Genomic DNA, 22,115 nt, shown 5'->3' with positions numbered 1-22,115 from the left:
TAACTAAATAAAAATAGCCTACAGATATATACAGTTTTAGGAATACTCTGGGACTTGTCTTAGACAGTTATGTCATCAGTGGTGTAAAGTAACTACATGTACTCAAGTACTGTATTTAAGTACAATTTTGAGGTATTTTTCACTTTACTGTTGTATTTCCAGTTTTCAGTACTTGTACTTCTACTCCACTACATCTCAGAGGCAAATATTGTACTTTTGCTCCACTACAATTATTTGAAAACTTGAGTTACTAGTTACTTTGCAGATATAAATTATTACATTATAAAACATACATTAACCACTTTAGCCCTATTTTATACCAAGGCTATTTGAAAATAGCTGATCTACAAGCTCACAAAGTGTCGCATCGCGACGCGTTGTGAGCTTGTAGATCTGCTATTTTCAAACATGTGTGTACTTTTACTTTTGGTACTTTAAATACATTTGGATACCAACACTTTTGTACTTTTACTCATGTAAATTTTGAATTGCGGACTTTTACTTGTAACAGAGTACTTCTACATTGCAGTATTGATACTTTTACTCAAGTAAAACATTTGAGTACTTCCACTGCTCCTCAGAGTTAAATCAACACTGAAGCCCTGCGGCTGTTGTAAATCACAGATGATTAGAAGATTCTCCGCTGGCCGACTTTTTATGACTTAATGACTTTATGACTTTATGAGAGAGAGAGAGAGAGAGAGAGAGAGAGAGAGAGAGAGAGAGAGAGAGAGAGAGAGAGAGAGAGAGAGAGAGAGAGAGAGAGAGAGAGAGAGAGAGAGAGAGAGAGAGAGAGAGAGAGAGAGAGAGAGAGAGAGAGAGAGAGAGAGAGAGAGTGTGTGCGTGTGTGAGAGAGAGAGAGGGACTTGGGAGAGGGACAGATGGAGACGGAGGGGGGGGGGGTGCTGCGAGGAGAGGCGGGTGCTGTGAATGACGGCCGTCCATTGGCCGTCCATGGGCTTTAAAGTAGTGTCTCCCCATTGGCTGTAAAGTAGTGAAGGACAGCCAGGACAGCCAATAGACAAATAGGTGTCGCGAAAACATGTCAAAAAACATGTCAGAAAACATGTCACGGATGACGATGTCTGAGGCTGTCTGTAGAGCCGCAGCGCTTTCAGCTCGCGGCTAAAAAATGGAAGCCTGTCATTTCTGTTCGAATAGCCTATTGTATGACACTCAACGCACTGCACAAGCTTATTCACGAAGTAGGCTAATCCAATGTTTCATTATCATAATCATCACCAGTTTCAACTAAAATGGCAAATCTATCCTCCTGTATAGCCTATCCATTGTCCCATGAAATAGTTGGAGAATGAGCATTCGGGTTTGCAATGATAAAACAAAACTCGAGGGAAACCTATAGAAAACCACTGGTTGCTTCAGTGATTTTACAGACCTTTTTCACCTTAAGGAAAAGCAGCAGTAAGTGATAATGATATTGATAAGTTGAAGATACTGTATGGCATAATAATATGATACTTTTGTTTCAGAGAAAATCTGACAGCTGACAGCTGATGTTTGAATGAGATGAGCGTGTTTTTGGTTGTAGGACACAGGTGTTACAGTATGTGGCATAACAACTGGCAGTTTAGCTCGGCCATACTCGGCCAATTCTCAAGCGATTGTTATAATTCAAACTAAAGTTCTCTATAATCTGTGAAGTGTCTATGTTCATTCAGTGTATCAATCATATTATGACGTTATGATGGGAAAATCAAGGTGTCGGGAGACGGCCCGGGAGACACTTGCGCACGCATGCCTGATCAGCACTGTCTACTCACCCTGTATCAATCCATCCAATCTAAAAGACTCATGTTCCACTCACAAATTAGGTGGAATTTCAAAGGCTTATTTCTTCATTAATCCAATTCAATAAAATCAAATAAAAGTTTTTACAGCTGGTCAGTCAGTAGTGTGCTTCGGAGCTGGAGTGACAGCATAATTGATTTGACCTACTTATGTGCAGTGCGCTGGCATGATGTATTGATTGATTATTAATTATTTGGGAGCACCTGTATGGTTCCAACTCTGTGTTGTATTGTAGAAAGGGTCCCCAGTCCCCACTACCCCTCCTAGCAGCCAACCAGAGAGCTCTGTCTCCTCTCCGCCAGACCGACGGTCAGGAGCCGACCGAACATGTTTTGCCGGCTTTCGACGCTATCCTACAAGTTCCGACTCGACACGACAGTGTGCACACCACCCATTCGACAACAGATTTTCAGTCACAGATGCTTTCCAACACTTACCGCCACCGACTTCGGTGCGGTGGAGAGCTGCTTTAAAAGGACAAACAAAACGCCTCCTTCTACAGTACCTCCAAGTCTCTTAGGTCAACTGACCTAGCTATCCCCTAATCTCTCAAGACAGATTCAGCAGAGGGCACTGTTTTTTCCTTTTTTTTGACTATGGGTTTCCAGATTGGCTGTCCCCTGACCCAAACTTAAGTTCAAGGGTCTTTGCTGACACAGCCCCTACTGTGGAACAGCTTTCCTCTCCCTGTTTGATCTCCCCATCACTCCATTGAATCTTTTAAGGCTCAAGAACTCATTTTGATTTGCTAGCATTTCAATCCCCCTGATGTTTTTATTATTATTATTATTGTGTATTTGTGCCTTTGAGCGGTGTGTCTTGTTATTAATGTCTGTGGATTTTTTAAATCCCTTGCTGTCTAGCATTGTGGCAAAGGAGAGTTATTTTAAAATGTCCTTTATCACTAAATGGGACATGACTGGACAGACAAGCAAGCCCACAAAATGAGTTTTGCCTTCATTGTTAAGGGCCACAACAGGCTGTAGATTTTTCATATTTATTAAAACTTTTTATAGGGTAAGAAATGGCACTGGTTCATCAACAAAGTAACCACACTTTTAGAGGACATGTGTACATTATGTCTCACCTGGTAAAGTTGAAATCAACTTTGAGGTTGTCAGTACAGCTCTCATCAGTGCCACAGTTGATTTCAAACCCTAACTGTTGTACAAGGGAGGAAGTCAACCATGTTAATCACGTTTTCTTTCAAACAGCAATAATGACATGATGATCTTACAAACTGTTTGAACATGAATTTACTCTGAACTGGAAAGCCATAAAGCTATCTAAATATATACCGATTATTCCAATGGCCAATCAATCTGGCAATCTGCAAGCTCTAATGTCAAGCTCTCTTGGCAAGGGTAGTCTGTCCTCTCTCAAACTTTGAATAAAAATAATTACCATTACAGTAAATATTTGGACCTATGAAACGATAGACAGACAGACAGACAGACATATAGACAGACAGGCAGACAGACAGACAGACAGACTTACAGGATGATAGGTGGTTGTCTGAGCTTGCTGTGCAAGGCTTGGACTGAGCTTGTCTGAAGATGGGACACCTTCAAAGGTGAATCTAAGTTCATTAGACAGTTCATTCAGAGCATCCTCTGGACAAGCCTGCAATGAGAGTGCATTATCATGAAAAGATTCATACAGTAGTTCAACCTTAAATAAAAACATATTTCTCTAATTTATGCTCATTTAAATTTAACAACCTACCTTAATGTCAAATGTATGAGAAAAGCAGTGTGGCTTTGTCATGTCAAGGGTAAAAGACTTGAACAGCTCTCGTTGTCTTGGTGTCTCGATGTAAGCCCGGTTGTTTGGGGTTTTGCGGGTTGAATCCAGCGTCAATGTATAATTAATCCGCGCTTGAGCTGGAACAGTTTAGACTTTCATTAAAAAGTTACTCTTTACATAAAAGTATTTTAAATGCTAAAATGGCTCTGTGGTGTAGACTAGAAGAAATAGACGAAATTTGAAAAAACCTGACTGGCGCGTCATAGTGAAGCAGACTGTAGCTGTGTACTTCTCGCAGTCTGTGTTGTTGGTGGGGATCTGAGCTGGGCTGAATGTCACCTGTGCTTCCACCATTACTATTGGCTTAGATCTGGAAATGGACAGAATCACTGGAATCACCTCTTCCTTTACTCTCATTTACTTAGTAAGGGAAAGGGCAATAGTACAGAATTCACTTGATTTACCTTAAGAGTACGATTGTGCATCTAAGTTCATTAGACAGTTCATTCAGAGCATCCTCTGGACAATCCAGCGTCAATGTATAATTAATCTGTGCTTGAGCTGGAACGGTTTAGACTTTCATTAAAAAAGTTAATCTCAACATAAAATCATTTTAAATTCTAAAATGGCTCTGTGGTGTCTAGACTTTAAAAAAAATGCAAAAACCTGAGTGGCGAGTCATTGTGAAGCAGACTCTAGTTCTGTTTTTCAAGGGAGAATCGCAGTCTGTGTTGTTGGTGGGGATCTGAGCTGGGCTGAATGTCACCTGTGCTTCCACCATTACTATTGGCTTAGATCTGGAAATGGACAGAATCACCTCTTCCTTTACTCTCATTTACTTAGTAAGGGAAAGGGCAATAGTACAGAATTCACCTGATTTACCTTAAGAGTACGATGGTGCATCTAAGTTCATTAGACAGTTCATTCAGAGCATCCTCTGGACAATCCAGCTTCAATGTATAATTAATCTGCGCTTGAGCTGTAACAGTTTAGACTTTCATTAAAAAAGTTACTCCCAACATAAAAGTACTTTAAATGCTAAAATGGCTCTGTGGTGTATAGACTTTTTTTTTTTTAATGCAAAAACCTGAGTGGCGAGTCATAGTGAAGCAGACTTTAGCTCTGTTGTTCAAAGGAGAATTGCAGTCTGTGTTGTTGGTGGGGATCTGAGCTGGGCTGAATGTCACCTGTGCTTCCACCATTACTATTGGCTTAGATCTGGAAATGGACAGAATCACTGGAATCACCTCTTTACTCTCATTTACTTAGTAAGGGAATGGGCAATAGTACAGAATTCACTTGATTTACCTTAAGAGTACAATGGTGCAATAATCTAAAACCAATACAGTATGACAAAATGACGTATTTAAATGACATATTTCTTAAATTTTACTTTTTATAATGTGCAGTCATCGTTTGCTAAAAGTAAGTGCAAGACAGTCAACAATTTTGTCCATAACGCAATCATTACAAACAGAATGGGAGACTGTCTTCCAGGACTGGTTCTATTACCCAAACTGGCAACAAGATATGGAGCTGTGTGTCCACAAGTATGACTGTTGCACGTTTCTGAGCAGTGCAACAGTCACACTTATGGACACACAGCTCCATAAGTCTGGACCCTACCCAGCACTCACACAACAATACCAGGTGTGCACCACCCTGGAACACATTCTGGGCCAGTTTACTTTCATGGACCATGGAAACTGCTACATTATGCAGTGAAGGACTATTTCAGCAAGTGGCCAGAGACATACGTGGTTCTGGACCTCAGTACTGGTACCATGGCAGAGAAACTGGTTGCCAAGATGCTAAGATGCCAAGCATGTACACCCACAATGCTGGTAGAGCGATTTCATTGAACCTTTGCTACACAGCTCACCATCTTCTTTCATTGACAGCAGAAAGACTGGCCCTCCTCTTGGCCCTGGTCCTGTGGTCCTACCAAACTGTGCTGTTGGAGTCTATGCCTTGCACTCCAGTGCATTCGCGTCGGAGGCGCATCGTCTCATGCGAACTTGAGCTACGAGAGGCACCACCGACCGAGCTAAAGCGAGCAAGTTGCCGTGCCGAACGTTGCAAAGTTCGCTTGAGCCGACTCAGCGCCGTCCCAGTTATGTACCGATAGGCACAGAATCTTAAATCATGTTTTGGGGTGAGCGTGGTAGGTCAGCGGGTAGGTCAGTATCTCACTAATCAATAGTTTGATTAAACGTGGGTAGGTCAGTATCTCGCCTACTTAGACCAATCGATAGTCTGATTAAACGTGATAATGTCCCATTCAGTGCATTGGCAGCATCCGAAGCCGGTGGTTTAATACTGCCAAATGCTAATGTAGTGGCCCAGACAAGACCCGGCCACAACAGCTGTGCCAATCGAGCTCAGCTCTATTGGCACGATAGGCTGTGCGTCGGTTTGCCGAGTGGGAGGCTGGGGTTTGATCGCAGCTCGGGTCTAAATCATTACATCTGGTGTAGTCGGAAAGACATGGAGGAGGTTCTTGTGTGAGGTGATGTAGTGAGTGACCTGGCTCTGCCAATTTAGCTCAGCTCTTTGCAGCGGCAAGTTTTCGCAAACGGGTGCTGCCGACGCATTTCACTGTTTACCGGTTCTTCAGAAGCCACTGTTTCAATATTTTGCCGGTCTTTCCACGATAATAGTCTTCTTTCACTTTTGCCCTGCCGTTTGGTGCCCCCCCAAGGTTGGTGCCCAGTGCTGCAGCACTTAACACATCGGGTGCCAAAAATGGTCTGGACCGTTTTTGAGAATCCAAACAAGAAGTGCCGAAAACGGTCCGGACCGTGTTTGACCCAATTGTATTTTTATACGTGGGGCGCTCTAACGAAACTTTGGGATCATCCAAGGAGTTTCTGAGAAGGAGAGGCCGGATGTGGATCCATGTCAAAAATCCTTCCGGTCGCCCTTTCCAATGTTATCTCCTTGACTAAAAGCTTAATATCTCCATTTCTTTTTAATGTGGTGGAAGCGAGCCGTTTTCGATCGGTGATCACTCTGCAATGGAAGATCGCGTTAGAAATATTATTGTTTCAGGCGTTAGTCGGGACCCTCCGCCGTCTCGCACGCACGCTTTGTTTACATGCACTTCCGCGTCGGGGCTTCTACAGCACGAAACGTATCAACATAAGTGGATGGAAGAATAGCAGGCACTGAACGTATAATATTTTAATAAACCTCTGGCACCCAATGTGTTAATGTCCTTGCATTAAGCCAGCACTGATCATAAGAGTGCCAGCCAAACACAAATGGCTATGGAGAGTTCATAGGTCTATGCATGCGTAGAGGTCATAACAAGCCCAGAACAAAGTTGATGAGTCTCTGTTACACTGAAATTGGTGATCAATACAATTCTGTGTTGCTGTGTTCATTGTGAACATTTGGTTGGTGTTTTTTATTTTATTTTATTATATTATTAGAGTTGGAGTCTGGTAACATATTCTGATGACACTAATGATGAAATTGTGTCACATGTTTTCCTTTCAGATCAAGTAAAAAAATAAGTTGGATGAAAGGCCCTTTTTAGTGCCTTCTGTATGCAGAAGTTTTCAGATGTGCTAGAAACAGGCTCAAGCTATAAGTGTAAAAGGGTTTGATGTCTTGAGGTAGAGGTATAGAAGACCAGAATAACACCAGGGATAGAATTACACCATTCTTTATATTTACCTGAGTAGGAGGACAGCACCCTTTGAACCCACTGCCAAGTCAGGCAGGCTGTCTCCACTGAGGTCAAAAGAAGACTGGCTAATGGACAGACCAAAGAACCGCAGTCCAGGCTGGACATCGGAGCCAGGGATTCTCTAAATGAGGAAGAAAGGTAACAGAATGTTTTAAGAGATCGAGTTATAAAAAAAAAAAAACGCTGCTTCAATCCATGGCCACTGGATTAGCATTGGCTTGGACTCACACACACACACCTGTGAATACATGGGATTGATTCTTCGTCTTCCATCACCATGGAAAATATAGATGCTTCCTTGACCATCATTCTCTAGTGGTGCTCCCACAGCCAAATCATTGACTCCATCACTGTTGAGATCAGGCAGTGGAGCAAGAGAGGAACCAAACCTTCCTCTTTCTCCTGCAACACCTTTCAACATTGTTTGTCCATCGGATAGACAATCAACTCTCTGGGGAAAAAAATGATAATAATAGGAATGAGTATTCAAATTATAATTCTCAAAACTCAAACTGATGTATGATGACAGAAAGTAAAAACACTGACCATGCCAATGCTAAGTCTACAGACGAAGACTCTGCCCTCTCTATCTCCCTCCATGAATGAAGGAGCAGATATGAGGATTATGTCAGTGTATCCATCTCGATCCACATCCATGGTACAAACCTCTGCCCCAAAATATGCCCCAATCGGAAACTGAGCAAACCAGAAATCATCATTTAAAGGTTAGGAGGAATAATTACATTTATTAGAAGAAAATGTACTGTGAATAATAATTTGAACACAAACCTGTGGATTTGTCGAAGGGTTGATCCTTTGGAGGAGTTCCCCGAAGGAGAACACCATTACCATCCCCATGTGTTTAAATCTTGGAGCACCTATAACGGTGACAAAGCCACTTCTTCTTATGGCAATGGCCATGGAGTAACCTAGGAGAAAACAGCACAGAGTAAACATTAGAAATAATTATGCTTGGGGTGCATGTACAGTAGGTTGTTAATGCTGATTATCATATGACCTTAAAGCAAACAAACCCTGTCCTCATATGGGGATAATATAATATTACATATAATGACTCTAAAATGAAAGCCATGCCAATAGATTCTGATGTAGAACATTATAGTCTTAAATTACTTACAGACTGTTCTACACTTGATGATCACTATACAGTACACAATACAGTAATATAATATGAAGTTCATTTTGTACTTTCTCACCAAGATAACTGTCAGGATCCATATCTGTAAGCTCCTTGAGGTCTTCCCTCTGGCCTTCTGTTGAGACTTCCTGGTAGCTCCCCCTCCACTGGTAGGCACCAACAGCTGCCATTTGGAATTCTCCCTAGTATACGTAGGCACAGTTTTTTTAAATGTATAATTTCTACAGTATGGAACATTTTGTTCCATACTGTACTTCCAACTTTCAAGGGAAAATTGTTAGGGTATCCACTGAGATAACTGTTTGTGCCGTACCTCGATCTACAAAAGATGGATCTGTTTAAATATGTAATTATTACTTATATCACAGGCTGCAAAATGGAGCAGACCTAATGCACTTTGTTGAAACTAAAATGTACGTACCACTGAGAAAACACTATCTAGAAAGGGCCGCTTAGTGGAGAGCAAATCTCCCCAATCAGGAAACCTACAATGTTCCAGGCAGTAACAAGTCTCTCTCTCTCTCTGTCTCTCTGTGTCTCTCTCTCTCTCTCTCTCTCTCTCTCTCTCTCTCTCTCTCCTGTACATGCATGTCATACAGTAGGTGCGTGTGTTGCTAACTTTCCATTAACCAGACAGGGGTATTAACTGAAATGCATGTCTCTCCGATGCATCACACACACGTACAGTAGCGTATGTTGCTCTCTCTGTGTGCGGTGTACACAGGTGAATTATCAACTATGAGGCAATATTTGCATGTTTTTTCAGCTAAAGCCATAATATAGATCTCATATTCTGGAAGGAAAGTTTGTGTCCCATTCCATATCCCATAGCCTGCAAGGATGGTGGGTTTGAGTTTATAAATTGTATATTTTATTTCCTTGGCAGCATGCACAAGACATTTTACACTGATCAGTGTAGTAGTTTGTGAGATTGGCCACAATAATAATTGTTTGTATGCTATGCTTTGAGTACAATGGACTATATGAAAGGCTTTGTCCTGAAGCACAGCAGTTTTGTTGGATAGCCTACCAACATTTATCCAATTTCAAGTGTGGGTTAGAATTCATTAAAAAAAAACTCAGTAAAATATATTTATATTTCCTGCTAAGGTGTGTCGCCACTCGGCACCCACTTTGAGAACCATAAACACCAAACACACGCACGAGAGCTAAAACTTGCCCAAATATTTCCTGTCTGCTGCACACCTCCACACCAATTTGCTTGCCCTAAAATAGGGCTCTATATGTAAAAGACAGCATTGTAAAAAATGTTTGTCAACAACAAAACATAAGGAATGAACAGGTTTTTGATTACCCCAGGTACGTTAGCAGCACTGAATCCCTCTTGAGCCAATTCCAGTTTCAATGAGCCACCGCTCTGAGATCCTGTAAAGGCAAAATAAATCAACAACAAATATCTATCAACTCAATTATGATTTTTTTTAAAAAGTGATGATTTTCCTGCTGAACCAGATTTGTGCTCGAACGATACCTTCAATTGGAAAGATGCTGTTCTGCAAAGCTTTCCCAATTCCATCAAGAGCTTGAAAGTTGGTCACTCGAAACACGTGCGTCGATGGATCGGTAGCAATGATGTCCAACTCTGCTTTTGCTGAAGGTTCATTAAAAGCACTTCCAACCTTAGGATATCAAAATACAGGATGTTTACCATCTTGTGAATGACAATGCTGCTTATATATATTGACATCGATATTAAGACATAGATTCAAAACTGAGCATTAATCCTCAAGGTGGAGGTGAAGGTGTCTGTTGTTACATCTTGTGTACATGTACATGTACACGAGTAAAAAGTTTGTTTTTCTGGTTACTTATTAACATTGTAGCAGCATTAAAAATAGTAACAGTAAGAAACACACACACACACACACACACACACACACACACACACACACACACACACACACACACACACACACACACACACACTATTTTGGGCATGTCAATAGGCAAACAATTAAAACAAATAGTGAAAATGGCGAATGGTGAAAATTAGTGTGGTTGCCCTAACAGGGCAACCAGACTATAGTACTCCTTATACTTTATTTATTTATAGATAAACAATACTTCGGGCCGCTACTCCTCCCACAGTTTATTTTTCCCAATTTAGTGCTATATGTCAAAATGACCGGTCTGACCGGGAATCGTGCACTTGCATAAGGCTAAGAGATTGGCTGCATAGTTTAATTGATATTGATTTATTAGTGCATTAAATTTCCCCATCCACTTCAATGGAAAAGTGAAAACACTAAAATTCAAGTATTTTTTTCTCAGAAACCGTAAGAGCTACAGTTACCAGACTTTGAGGGGAGGTTCATAGTTTATTGCCAAATTATTGAAACAAATATTACACCATTCGGCCTCATGGTGGCGCTATAAGAGCCCACTTTACCTTTTGGCCTATAACTCTTGAACCGTAGGTCGTAAAATCAAAATTTATTAGTGCATTACATTTCTCCATTCACCTTCATGGGAATTGCACAAACTCCCATTAAAGTATTTTTTTCTCGGAAACCGTAAGGGCTACAGTTACAAGACTTGGAGGGGAGGTTAATAGTTTTTTGCAAAATTATTTAAAAAATAATCACACCAGTCGGCCACATGGTGGCGCTATAACAGCCCACTTTACGTTTTGGCCTATAACTCTTGAACCGTAGGTCGTAAAATAAAAAAAATTCCCCTGGATTCCTTGGGTCACAACGCATCTCCCCATATAGGCCACGCCCATTTGCGTCAGGATATATTTTCCGCCATTTTGAATTTTCTTCAAAACACACTTTTTGTTCCTTTTCCTAATTTTTTTTTCCAAATCACACAAAAATCGGTACACGTGATCTATGGACCCCTGCGATAAACATATCCAAACGGCATTATGATAGTCCTTACCGTTCTTCCGTAAATTGTTTCCAAAGTTAGTGGGAGGGACCCGTTTCACCAAAAATGTCAAAAATCACGAACGAAACGTCCAATCGATCCCAAATTTGAATCACATGTCGAGGGTGATTTACTCAACGAGTCCCCAAAAGCATTTCCACTTTGACCCATAGGGGGCGCCACGAATGCGCAAAATGTCACCGTTTGATGCAAAAACATGATTTTTGGGGGGGTCAGTCCCTTCAAAATGAAACGCAAGTGATCTCAGGAGTGACGTGACAATGTAATTGGCGCAGTCTCCAACGGTATTCCTCCCGGCGTATTACTCGAGTCCCGACCGGCGTCGGCGCAACCACACTTTGCAATTGCAAATTGCGACGCGTCTAGTTTTCAGTTGTTTTTCTTTTCTGGCCTGATCATTGATAAACCTGATTGAGGGAAGTACTGTAGCTGTTTCACAAATGTACTGCTAGTAATGGCTATGAAGCCACTTGCCACAAGTATGGTAACATGTGAAACAATCTGTGGTTGGGGTGCCTCTGTCCTATATAGATGTCAGCCTGTACCCTCTGATGCACTCGGCTGTTCACATGAGCCTCTATATTACTTTGCGGTTTAGATCAGTACATTTTCCACACCAGGCAGTGATGCAACCATGGCAAGTCGTTTCGGTTCGTTTAGGTTTGATGAGTGAGTTTAACAACTTACCCCAATTGCAAATCGAACAATGCCTTCCCTTGCAGCAAGGGAAGCAGCATTAGCTAAATCATATCGATCATTCAGTCCACCATCAGTAATGACTATCAGGAACTTTTTCACCTCTTGTCTTGATCCTCTATTTCCTGAAAAAACACCTTCGCTGTCGAAATACAAAAAAACTGTACTTGCAAACTCTTGTCATAAAATGTTTGACAATTGAGGTACATTGTCAATATGCGTAAAGGCACTTACACAACACGTCTAATTGCTTTGGCTGTAAACGTCCAACCTCTTTGTTGACTAATACGATCAATTTGGAATTCCCAAGATCCTGAGGTGACAAAATCATCAAAATGATAGTGGATGGTGGGGTCTGTTGAGTACTGGGCAACTGCGAACTGGAAAGAAATATTGAATTCACTGAAATATACATTATGCTGCAATTACAGTCAAGCAATTGGAGAGGTTGAAAGAAGAACATACAAGCAGTTCTATTTTAAATGCCATCAATCGTTAATCGTGTCAGTTAAATTATATTCCCATTTTCTTCTGAGGAACTCGCTGCTCCTGCAATTTCTTCTCAAACTGGGCCCGTTTCACATTCATCCTCTAGCAAACATCTGCATGAGCAGAAATTACGTATTGTATTTGTATGCCTCCGTTTTGGCTATGTCAAACTGTATTTAGCAGCTACAGGGAGCAGTGCATCCGAGCAACATGACATTAAGAATCCCCATTTAGAATGGTACCATACTGTATAACCTGAGTCCTGTTCTAAACCTGGATCCTACTCTATGGTGCAAGATGATTATTAGCCTGCCCACAGCAATGCATGGCTCCTGTCTGTGAACAAAATAATGAAACTTAATAATGAAACTAAATAACTTTTGAAAATGTATAGGGATGATCAGTAGTATGCTTTCAGCAATAATGTTAGACATTTGACTGGTCCATACTGCAGTAATATTAATGGTAACCAGTTTGATCATTCTTTTGTAATTTGTCAGGGTCTGCATCACCTCTGGTTTATTTCTCAATAATGACCTCCACGCTGTTCATTACTCCTTAGGTAGTTGTGGTTGACCCATACAGGTAAAAAAAATAATAATCTCTCTTCTATACAGACATGTGGAAAGTAAAGCCACCCTCCCTCGTCTCTTTGGCCCTTTAATTGAATATCATGTTTCTGCTCATTATGTGGCATTGCACACAGTGCCCAGATAAGATGCTGGATGTTATCCCATCATTGATGATGCAATGTCACATCTATCGTTCTATAATTGTGCAGAAAAAAAGCGATGGAAATTGTTATGTGTGATCAGCATGTTTTCATCAACATAGAAAATATGGCACAGTTTGGAAGAAAACTGACTTATCGTTAGAATTTTTCTTTTCCATTTGGCCAATTCTACGAGTCCCACCTGTGTAGCTCCAGTATCCAATAGTGAGCTAATCATTCTTTTCACAAATGTCTTCATTGTGGTGAATTCAGGGGGTTGAACACTGCCTGAGCCGTCCAGTAAGAATGCAATATCTGCTGTCCCTGGACACTCTGTTAAAAAATGTATTAGAAGAAAAGATTAGGGCATGCTCTTCTTTTATTTGTTCCATTCTAAAGCTTTTCAGCAATTTTTACACAACTTCATACAATTTTCTTAAGCATTTTCATATTTATGTATGTGCGTATAATAAATGTACTATATAATGTTCAACTTCTCTGTGGATTGTGCCTAAATATGAACATGTGGGAGGGGCCAGTTTAGCAAAAAATGCCACAAATCATGAACAAAAAAATTATGGATGTTTGGCCACTGACTGAAGGTCCTTGTCCAGTAATCAATTCATTTACGTTCAAGAGATGATGGCACAGATAATCCAACACTGTCATTTGCACGTATCTCTAAGCATAAACCGTTGAGTGTGGTGATAGTTTTGCACTCTCTTGGAATGGTTGGACCACATGCCTGCAACGGGAGAACAGAATGTCTGAATTCAAAATGGAAGATTTAGTTTTGTGGAGAAATTATGCTGTCACACAGAGTATGGTTAGGAATTAATGCAAATTAAAAAAGAGAACACATGTGAAATAGAGAAAATAAATCTGAAAGTTTTCCTCCAGAAGCCAGTTAATGAATTGTGTAAATAAATTATAATAAACTTAATGTTTAGGAATATTTTAACTTTGGAATAATAACCATTATTCTCTAACTTTGACACAGCATAACATAACTGTAGTTAATTAACTCACAATTGTCTTTCCTGTGGTAGGGTCATTTGTCATTGTCAAGCCAAGGGACATGTTGACTGCAAACTCTGGCACTGCATTAATATATCATAAGGAAGATGTAAAGATAAATGTCAGCATATTAAATTATATTGTGTTATCGTAATTTTACTATCATAGGTTAAAAAAAACACATTAATAATATCTGCAGAAATAAACAGAAAAACTACAGTCACAACTAAAATCCCTGCCTTTTACATCAAGTCAAACATTCAGTACTGTATCTTTCTTTAATAGTCTGCGGCCATATTATGTCAATAGATAAGTACACAGCAAATAAATACTTTTCATTATTACGCATCCAGTATGACTGTAAAGGTTCTAAAATCTGATATTCACCACTTGCACAAAGTGATACTTGCTCTTATGAATGAGTGAATGGTAACACAAAATCATAAGAAATCATGTTACTTTTTTTAAACTGAAGTTGTAATATTTACAGCTGAGACCATTTGTGTGGAATAATGAACATCATGTAATGATGATAATAGCATTATAATTATTTTTTAATGAGGTATTTATATTGATTTTAATGTTGTTGCCTACCTTCAATAGACATGGGACTACATGACTCTGTAGAACATTTATATATTTGTCCGCTCCTGTCTTGTGCAAGGGGTGCACTGACCAGTAAGCTAAGGAGAGTAATCCGTGACAAGAAAAGTGTTAACAAATTATTGAAAACATCCAGAAATGTTATCTTCTGATGCTTATGCACTGGCTATTAATGGATGTTACTGTAGATTTATTTATCATAGTGAGAAGTGCAAATGTTGTATTGTAAAATATGTCAAGTATGTGAGTGTTTTAAACTTCTGTTCAATCACACAAATTCATTAGCCTGGAATCCAGACGGAGGCGCTCGTTCAGCATCTTTTTTTTTTCACTTCGCTTGTCTGTCTGCCAGTCATCCTGCTTGAGCCGGATTTCCAAACGTCACCTGTGTAGGCACGACATTGCTGATTGGATAGTGCTCAACGAATCACAGTAGAAAGTGACTTGAAATTTACATTGGAAGGCTCTGTCCCGCCCACAGACCAATCAGAATCCTTGGCTGCCCCTTTCAAATAGGATAAAAGCCAGGCAGGCGGACAAGCAAAGTGAAAAAAAAAAAAGGATTCCAGGGTACAATTTCATGCTCTCCCTTTATTTACCTTGATTGTCTTTGAACCACCTTGTATCCAAATCCATCACCAGGTGAACTCAAGGATTTCCACACCACAGGATCAATGTTAAAACCAAATGCAACTTGGAACACTGAGAAAAACAAGGAACAACAGCTCACCAAGGCAATAATTAGGACATGTTATGTTATGTTATGTCCATGCCAGCAGCCTGTACTACTGTATATTCATTCATGCAGGTGAAGGTGAAGATTGAAACTTCATGTGTGAAGGAATACAAGTTCCTTGTTGGATAAAAGTTCCTTGTTGGATACAAGTTCCTTGGGGGAGAAGCTGTAAGAGTTGTCAATGAGTTATTACTTCAAACACTCTGACATTTTGGCCTATAACTCTTGAACCGGTCGTACAATATAAAAAAAAGAAAATTTGGATCATAATGCCTAGTTATTTATGCCAGACAAAATTTTTCGTCATTTTGCCTTTTCTGCAATTCATGTGATCAAGATACATCCAGTCAGATTTCCCATATTCCATTCCAATTGGCGATGACCTGTATTAGTTTATGATGTTCTTAAGTATGCCATATTACCAATACTTTTACAGCTCACAAAGCTGTTCAGCTACTACTGAACTACTGAACCAGCATGTTGCTTCAGTAGTTGTTGTGTGGGGTTATGTTTTGGAAAATTGGAGCTTGAGATGTACAAGCTTTTAAAAAATAAAATAATGGCAGATCTACAAGCTCATAATGTGTCACATTGTAGATCGGCTTTTTTCAAATAGCCAAAGTATAGGACTTAAGTGGTTAATATATGTTTTGTGTTAATAATAAAATCTGCAAAGTAACAAGTAACTAAAGCTGTCAAATGCTATGATTGTAGTGGAGTAGAAGTAACAGAAATGGAAAGTAAAGTAAAAGTGCATTGTAAGCACTGTACTGTACATTATTGTATATATTAGTATATATATTAGTATATATTAGTGTACTTGAGTAAATGTACTTGGTTACTTTGCACCACTTTGACAAGCATGAAACAGCCCCAGGTGCACTAATTGCTACAGTGCAGAGGGACATGGGTTGATATGGAATTTATGGATGCATGTGAAAATATAAAACAACTTAATACTTCCTACGGTTAATTTGAGTATCAAAATTAAATCAGTGAGCAGCCCTGTGCGAACCTGGTGATGTAAAAAACGTATTTGTAGTGTAAAAATTGTGGCCGCAGTGACTTTACGAACAAGGGTCATTCCTCCTGTGTCCTTCTCTCTCCCTTCTAGCAAACACCATTAGTGTGTATTGGAAAAGCTGAAAAGACTGAGATCCACATGTGCTTATAAGTCGGATAGCTTCAAAAGTATAAAAGTGACCAAAAAGTTAAACACAGCAAGGGAAGTCATATTTACTACCTCAACCTTTTAAAATTTAAATGGAGTTGGTAAGTTAAAGCATGCTGAAGTAACATGATTGCAAACAAGTGAAAGAAATAGGGGTTTTCAGTTGAAATAACATTGACTTTCCAATAGACTTTATAGGGTGTTTAAAGAAAATTACAAAACATTTCAAAGTTACATGAACAAGCGCACGATTCCACAGTAAGCTGAATTGAGTTTCTTGGCAAAAGTATGTAGGACAAGTAGTGTGGCAAAGTTTTGGGAAGATAGTTGGGAAAATAGTTTTGGGGCTCGCCAAGGTCACAATTACAGACAGTACATCCTTCCTGCCCATCCCATCCTTATTTCCGGGACGTCGCGCCTCTCAGACCAGAGGCTACAGTCACTAGTAGACGTCCACCCCTCCCACAGCGAATGAAATGAATCAATTTAGCCAGATTGACAGTTCAGTAACAAATGAGAACCAAGAGGTGGTAAAAGAGGCATTGCAGGTTGCAGATCCGGCTGTGTGCCTGCCCTGAATGTGTTAATGTGTGAAACTTACAGAGCTTGTAGGTGGGCTCTTGTTTATGTTTATTCAGCTTTCAGCATGATCACAGATGTTTAAAAAGACAGGTGCCATTAAAACACTGAATTGACAGCCCCGGCTGTCATGGGGGAGGCGTTATAGTGACCAGGATTACTGCATGTTTTTGTGAGGGTATTAACTACCCTGAGAAACACGGGGAGAACATGCAAACTCCACAGCCAGTTTCTGAAGTTTGACTTAAACAGCTTCCTGGCAAAGTCCAGACACAGTTAAGTGCGCCTCTCTGCTAGGGTGCACAATGTGAGAGTGCGGAGAGCCTCTGTGTATCCCGAGTACCTCCGGCCAAGTATGATTTTGCAAGCCAGTTTCTGAACTCTTTCCAGTCTTTTAGTCTGGTCGACAGTCAAGGAACTGTGCCAGAAAGGGACTGCATACTCCAGCACCGGGAGCACGTAGCCTGTGGGTAGATCGAAACCTATTCATTGGACCCCAAATTTCTTCAGGCGACATAGGGCAAAAAGCTTTCTATTGGCTGAGGTCAACATATAGTCCACCTGGCTCAAGTCAGCTTGAATGGTGACCCCCAGAACCTTTACTGTGTCACAGACTTCTAGTATGTTTTAGTCAATGGAAAGTGTTGGCAGGGCCGTTTTTTGTCTCATGAAAGTGACATGTACAACTTTGCGTTTGCTTGGATTGAGTTTCATTTTGTGCTCGTTTACCCAGATGTCCAGACCATTCAGGGTCTGTTGGAGGGTGCAAGTTACCTTGGGCCTCCACGACTGGGCCATAGTCATATCATCCACATATTTCCAGTGGTTTGTCTCTATACTGGATCTGAGCACTGAGCAGTAAATATACCACCAAAGATATTTATGGCCGCTCGTGGGTGTCCGGGAGCGGACACTAATTCCCGGGAGACTCCCGGAACTTCCGGGAGAGGTGGGAAGTGCTTGGTGTGGACAAGGCTTAAAGCTTTGTCCACACCAAGCAGCACTTATAGGTTAAGCTATAAATGCCAGTGAGGCTGAGGCACTGGTGCCTGCCGACTGTGTGCTGACTGTGCTCTGATTACCTGGCTCTGCCCTAATTTGCCCAGTACCTTCAATAAATCAATCAATCAATCAATCAATCAATCAATCAATCCAAAAATACAACAAAACAAAATATTTTTTATTGCAAGTAAAATGTAATGTAGTGTAATTAATGCTAATTAAAAAGATGAATTAAAGTTATTTTTTGCGATTGCAAAAGCCATCTCTCTCTCAGATCTTTTTTTCTCTCTCTGATTAGTTTTTCTGTGTGAAAGTTCAGAAGGCGTGTCCTACACTGAAAATTTCAGAAATGGCCACCACCTGCTCTTATTTTACCAGTAACTCAGGTTCTAGACCACCTAAGATCTTGTTTCCAGTGGCTAATCCTATATTTTCAAGGATGGGGAAAACAGTTGTACTGATTACAATATGCTAGCAGCGACCTAATTACACATATCTGGCACCCAGGGATCTAAATAATAGTAAAAACATAGATTATTTATACACATTTTCCTGAATTGCAGAATCAGCCAAAGACATGCGCAGATGTGGAGCGGTGGCCAGGGTGCCATGACCTCCCTGATAAAAATTACTGGCCACCTCACTGGCCACCGTCGCTAGTCACAGACTTTTTTTTTGTTGCAATTTGCATGAATTTTGTAATAATTTGGCCAAAACTATGAAATGTACCAAAAATTGTCAAATCTCCATAAAATGCTATAGGGATCTGTTGCCCGTTCGACACTGGCCTACTTGGGAACGATGCAAGTTGGAAACAATGCAAGCTGTGAATGCATACCCGACCCGGTTTTGTAATTGGCCTACTCGTTGTCAGAGTACCTGTTGTACCCGTCTGTCTGTGTCCCTTTTACGCCCATATATCGAGATCCCTGATGTCAATATATTCACAGAGGATCACACGAGGCAAGACAAGGCGTGACCCATCCTCTCCTGTGATGAACAACTCTGAAAAAGTGTTCCATTTCCTATTCACAGTGAATTAATAGCTGCTTCATGGAATAGAGCATCCATCACAGTGGAGCTTCAGTGGTGATGTTTCTACAGTTAATACAACAGTTGTGGACTGGGCCTTAGTTAAATGACATTCTTGTTTTGAGTTAAAAATGGTCTTACCTGACAGGTAAACTGCAAGAGAAAGTGTCCATCCCATTGTAGTAGTCAACAGGATGAAAATGTTTTCATTGGTGAAACTGCATCTGGCATAGAGAGAGTTTGAAATCAAAACGCAGAATTAGTACTATGACTGCGGTCTTAATGTTGTTACTTGTACTGGCTCACATGCATCTAGCCAACAGAGACAGACTGTTGGTTCACACAATTTACAAATGCTTCCAAAATGCTGTCTGTGCACAGGGCCGGCGCGTCCATACAGGCGACCTAGGCGGCCGCGCCGCCTAGAGCGGCAGTTTGGAGAGGCGGCAAAAAAAGTAAAAAAAAAAAAAAAAAAAGATAATAAATTGGTAAAATCAGAATTAAATAACATAACCCTAATCCTAACCCTAAAACCGAATTAAAGTAGCCAAAAACGGATCATAATCCGCCCCAAACCCGGTTTTGTGTGCGCGCGGGACGCATCAGAGGAATCTCGCCTAGAGCGCTGATCAGCCTAGAACCGGCGCTGTCTGTGCAGCAGAAGCGCTGGGAAAATTAGCGCAGATGTAAAGAAGACGTACGCCAACCTGGGGGCTTAAAGGAGACATCCGGTCATTTTAAGTGTTATGTTTGATGTGTGTCAAATCACTTACCAACGTAGAAATGAAAATCGCGTTACTCCACAGATCCCCCTATCGACCCCCACCGTTGGCATTATAGGAGTCGCTAGGATAGCAGCAATTCGCCTATTTTAACAAATGTAAAGTCTGTTTTTTTCTCCTAGTACTCATTGTGGAGTCCCATGATAACGTAACAGGCGCTAAAACTCCCGACAAGCTAACGGCTAATAACAGAACGAGCTAACGCTGGGGCTGCTTATCTCTCTGCATGGCAGCCCCAGGTTGCCAGGTCGGGAGAGAAACCAGCAACCAGCATTAGCTCGTTCTGTTATTAGCCGTTAGCTTGTCGGGAGTTTTAGCGCCTGTTACGTTATCATGGGACTCAACAATGAGTACTAGAAGCAAAAAAACAGACTTTACATTTGTTAAAATAGGCGAATTGCTGCTATCCTAGCGACTCCTATAATGCCAACGGTGGGGGTCGATAGGGGGATCTGTCGAGTAACGCGATTTTCATTTCTACGTTGGTAAGTGATTTGACACACATCAAACATAACACTTAAAATGACCGGATGTCTCCTTTAAACACCTGCATTCTCACTGGGATCCGCGAGGTCACACTGAGCTTCTCATGTGAAAAGACATGTTTTAACACGCATCTTTTCATACAAAAAAGCCTAACACATTGTAACTCTTGTATGGCTGGGTGTGTGCATGAAACAAGCATGAGAGTAACATTTTGAAGAGTGTGCCCGCCTCTTGTTAGACTGCCCGCGCCTCCCTTCCTGCCGGCTTGCCTTTCTTTGAAAACGAATTACTAGGTGCATCAGTTGCTCCCCGTCTGAAAAGCCCTATAGTCTGCTGGACACTATAGACATCACTGAAACTCACTCCAGTGTGTCATCAGTTGAGGATTTAGCCGTGCTCACGAAAACAATCGTGAAGAATGGTTTAAATAATCTAACTCCACAATTCATTACTATATAGTTCACAGCCTTTTTTTCACCCTCTTCAGAACATGGGCCAATTGTGTCGTATAGACGATTGACAAAACAGGATGCACCGTAGTGAATCCAAATCGACGGTGGTGGGCAGATACTTTACCACTGTGCCACCCGAGCGCCCAGTTGACTTTTTACATGTTTTAGAACTAATTTTTAAAGACTTTAAAGTTATTTTAAAATATGTTTGTATTAATGGAAATGACGAACGATGTGCGCTGCTTTCATAGGGCATTCTTACAGACTCTATGCATTCGAAGTTTGTGTTCAAAAGTATTGGCAGCAGAATATATTTACAGTACAAACATAAAAGTACCCACATTTTTCAAATGTTTTAAAAATTTGCCGATTTACAAGCTCACAACACATTGCATCAACGTGTTATGAGCTTTTAGATAGGCTATATTAAAATAGACTACACAATAGGCCTTAATTGGTTGACGTAGGTTTTGTAATAACAATCTAAATCTATAAACTAGAATCTATAAACTCAAAATGTTACTTACCTTACGCAAGTACAGTACTTGAGTAAACGTACAGTTGTGTGTGTGTGTGTGTGTGTGTGTGTGTGTGTGTGTGTGTGTGTGTGTGTGTGTGTGTGTGTGTGTGTGTGTGTGTGTGTGTGTGTGTGTGTGTGTGTGTGTGTGTGTGTGTGTGTGTGTGTGTGTGTGTGTGTGTGTGTGTGTGTCTGTTAGTTAGTAGCAGGTCAGCACATGTATGTTACAGTAACAGACAACTGGGAACCAAATTGTACCGTCTTTATAAGGACTAGTACTTGTCCATAAAAGGCAACGTATTCTCAGCTTAGCTTTTGATTGCTTTAGACATGATGCATGATGCAGAGATTACCTATGTAGGCTATATCCAAAAGTCTTTGGGGCAAGAAGACGTACTAGTGTAGTTCATCTGGCAGCTGACAATGTGCTTATACAGCACCATGAGAGAGGTGTGAAAATAAACATTCAATAACCTACATTAAAGCTGTAAAATAAATAAATAAACAATCAACTTTTCCA

At 40.6% G+C, this 22,115-nt stretch overlaps 1 protein-coding gene across 1 annotated transcript in view; it reads right to left on the bottom strand.

Moving 5' to 3' along the window:
• Positions 1-21,634, bottom strand: part of LOC311059485 (integrin alpha-M-like) — a 31,570-nt gene extending 9,936 nt beyond the window's left edge. The window contains exons 1-24 of the mRNA XM_084077467.1: positions 21,606-21,634; positions 19,500-19,582; positions 15,438-15,540; positions 14,830-14,918; positions 14,248-14,318; positions 13,849-13,963; positions 13,421-13,551; positions 12,252-12,397; positions 12,009-12,159; positions 9,901-10,048; positions 9,724-9,794; positions 8,467-8,590; positions 8,039-8,178; positions 7,796-7,945; positions 7,488-7,700; positions 7,237-7,370; positions 4,643-4,773; positions 4,438-4,534; positions 4,222-4,352; positions 4,020-4,116; positions 3,804-3,925; positions 3,535-3,686; positions 3,307-3,432; positions 2,897-2,970 (exon numbers count right to left, since the gene is read on the bottom strand). Coding sequence (XP_083933593.1) covers positions 2,897-2,970; positions 3,307-3,432; positions 3,535-3,686; positions 3,804-3,925; positions 4,020-4,116; positions 4,222-4,352; positions 4,438-4,534; positions 4,643-4,773; positions 7,237-7,370; positions 7,488-7,700; positions 7,796-7,945; positions 8,039-8,178; positions 8,467-8,590; positions 9,724-9,794; positions 9,901-10,048; positions 12,009-12,159; positions 12,252-12,397; positions 13,421-13,551; positions 13,849-13,963; positions 14,248-14,318; positions 14,830-14,918; positions 15,438-15,540; positions 19,500-19,536 — 2,753 coding nt within the window. The 5' untranslated portion in view covers positions 19,537-19,582; positions 21,606-21,634. The remainder of the gene's footprint in view (positions 1-2,896; positions 2,971-3,306; positions 3,433-3,534; positions 3,687-3,803; positions 3,926-4,019; positions 4,117-4,221; positions 4,353-4,437; positions 4,535-4,642; positions 4,774-7,236; positions 7,371-7,487; positions 7,701-7,795; positions 7,946-8,038; positions 8,179-8,466; positions 8,591-9,723; positions 9,795-9,900; positions 10,049-12,008; positions 12,160-12,251; positions 12,398-13,420; positions 13,552-13,848; positions 13,964-14,247; positions 14,319-14,829; positions 14,919-15,437; positions 15,541-19,499; positions 19,583-21,605) is intronic.
• Between the last annotated feature and the right edge of the window lie 481 nt (positions 21,635-22,115).

The sequence above is a fragment of the Gymnoscopelus microlampas genome (genome assembly GCF_963454915.1).
Source record: "Gymnoscopelus microlampas genome assembly, chromosome: 14".
NCBI lineage: Eukaryota > Metazoa > Chordata > Actinopteri > Myctophiformes > Myctophidae > Gymnoscopelus > Gymnoscopelus microlampas.
Note: the sequence above shows the minus strand (reverse complement) of the source record. Positions and strands in the feature narration are given on the sequence as shown.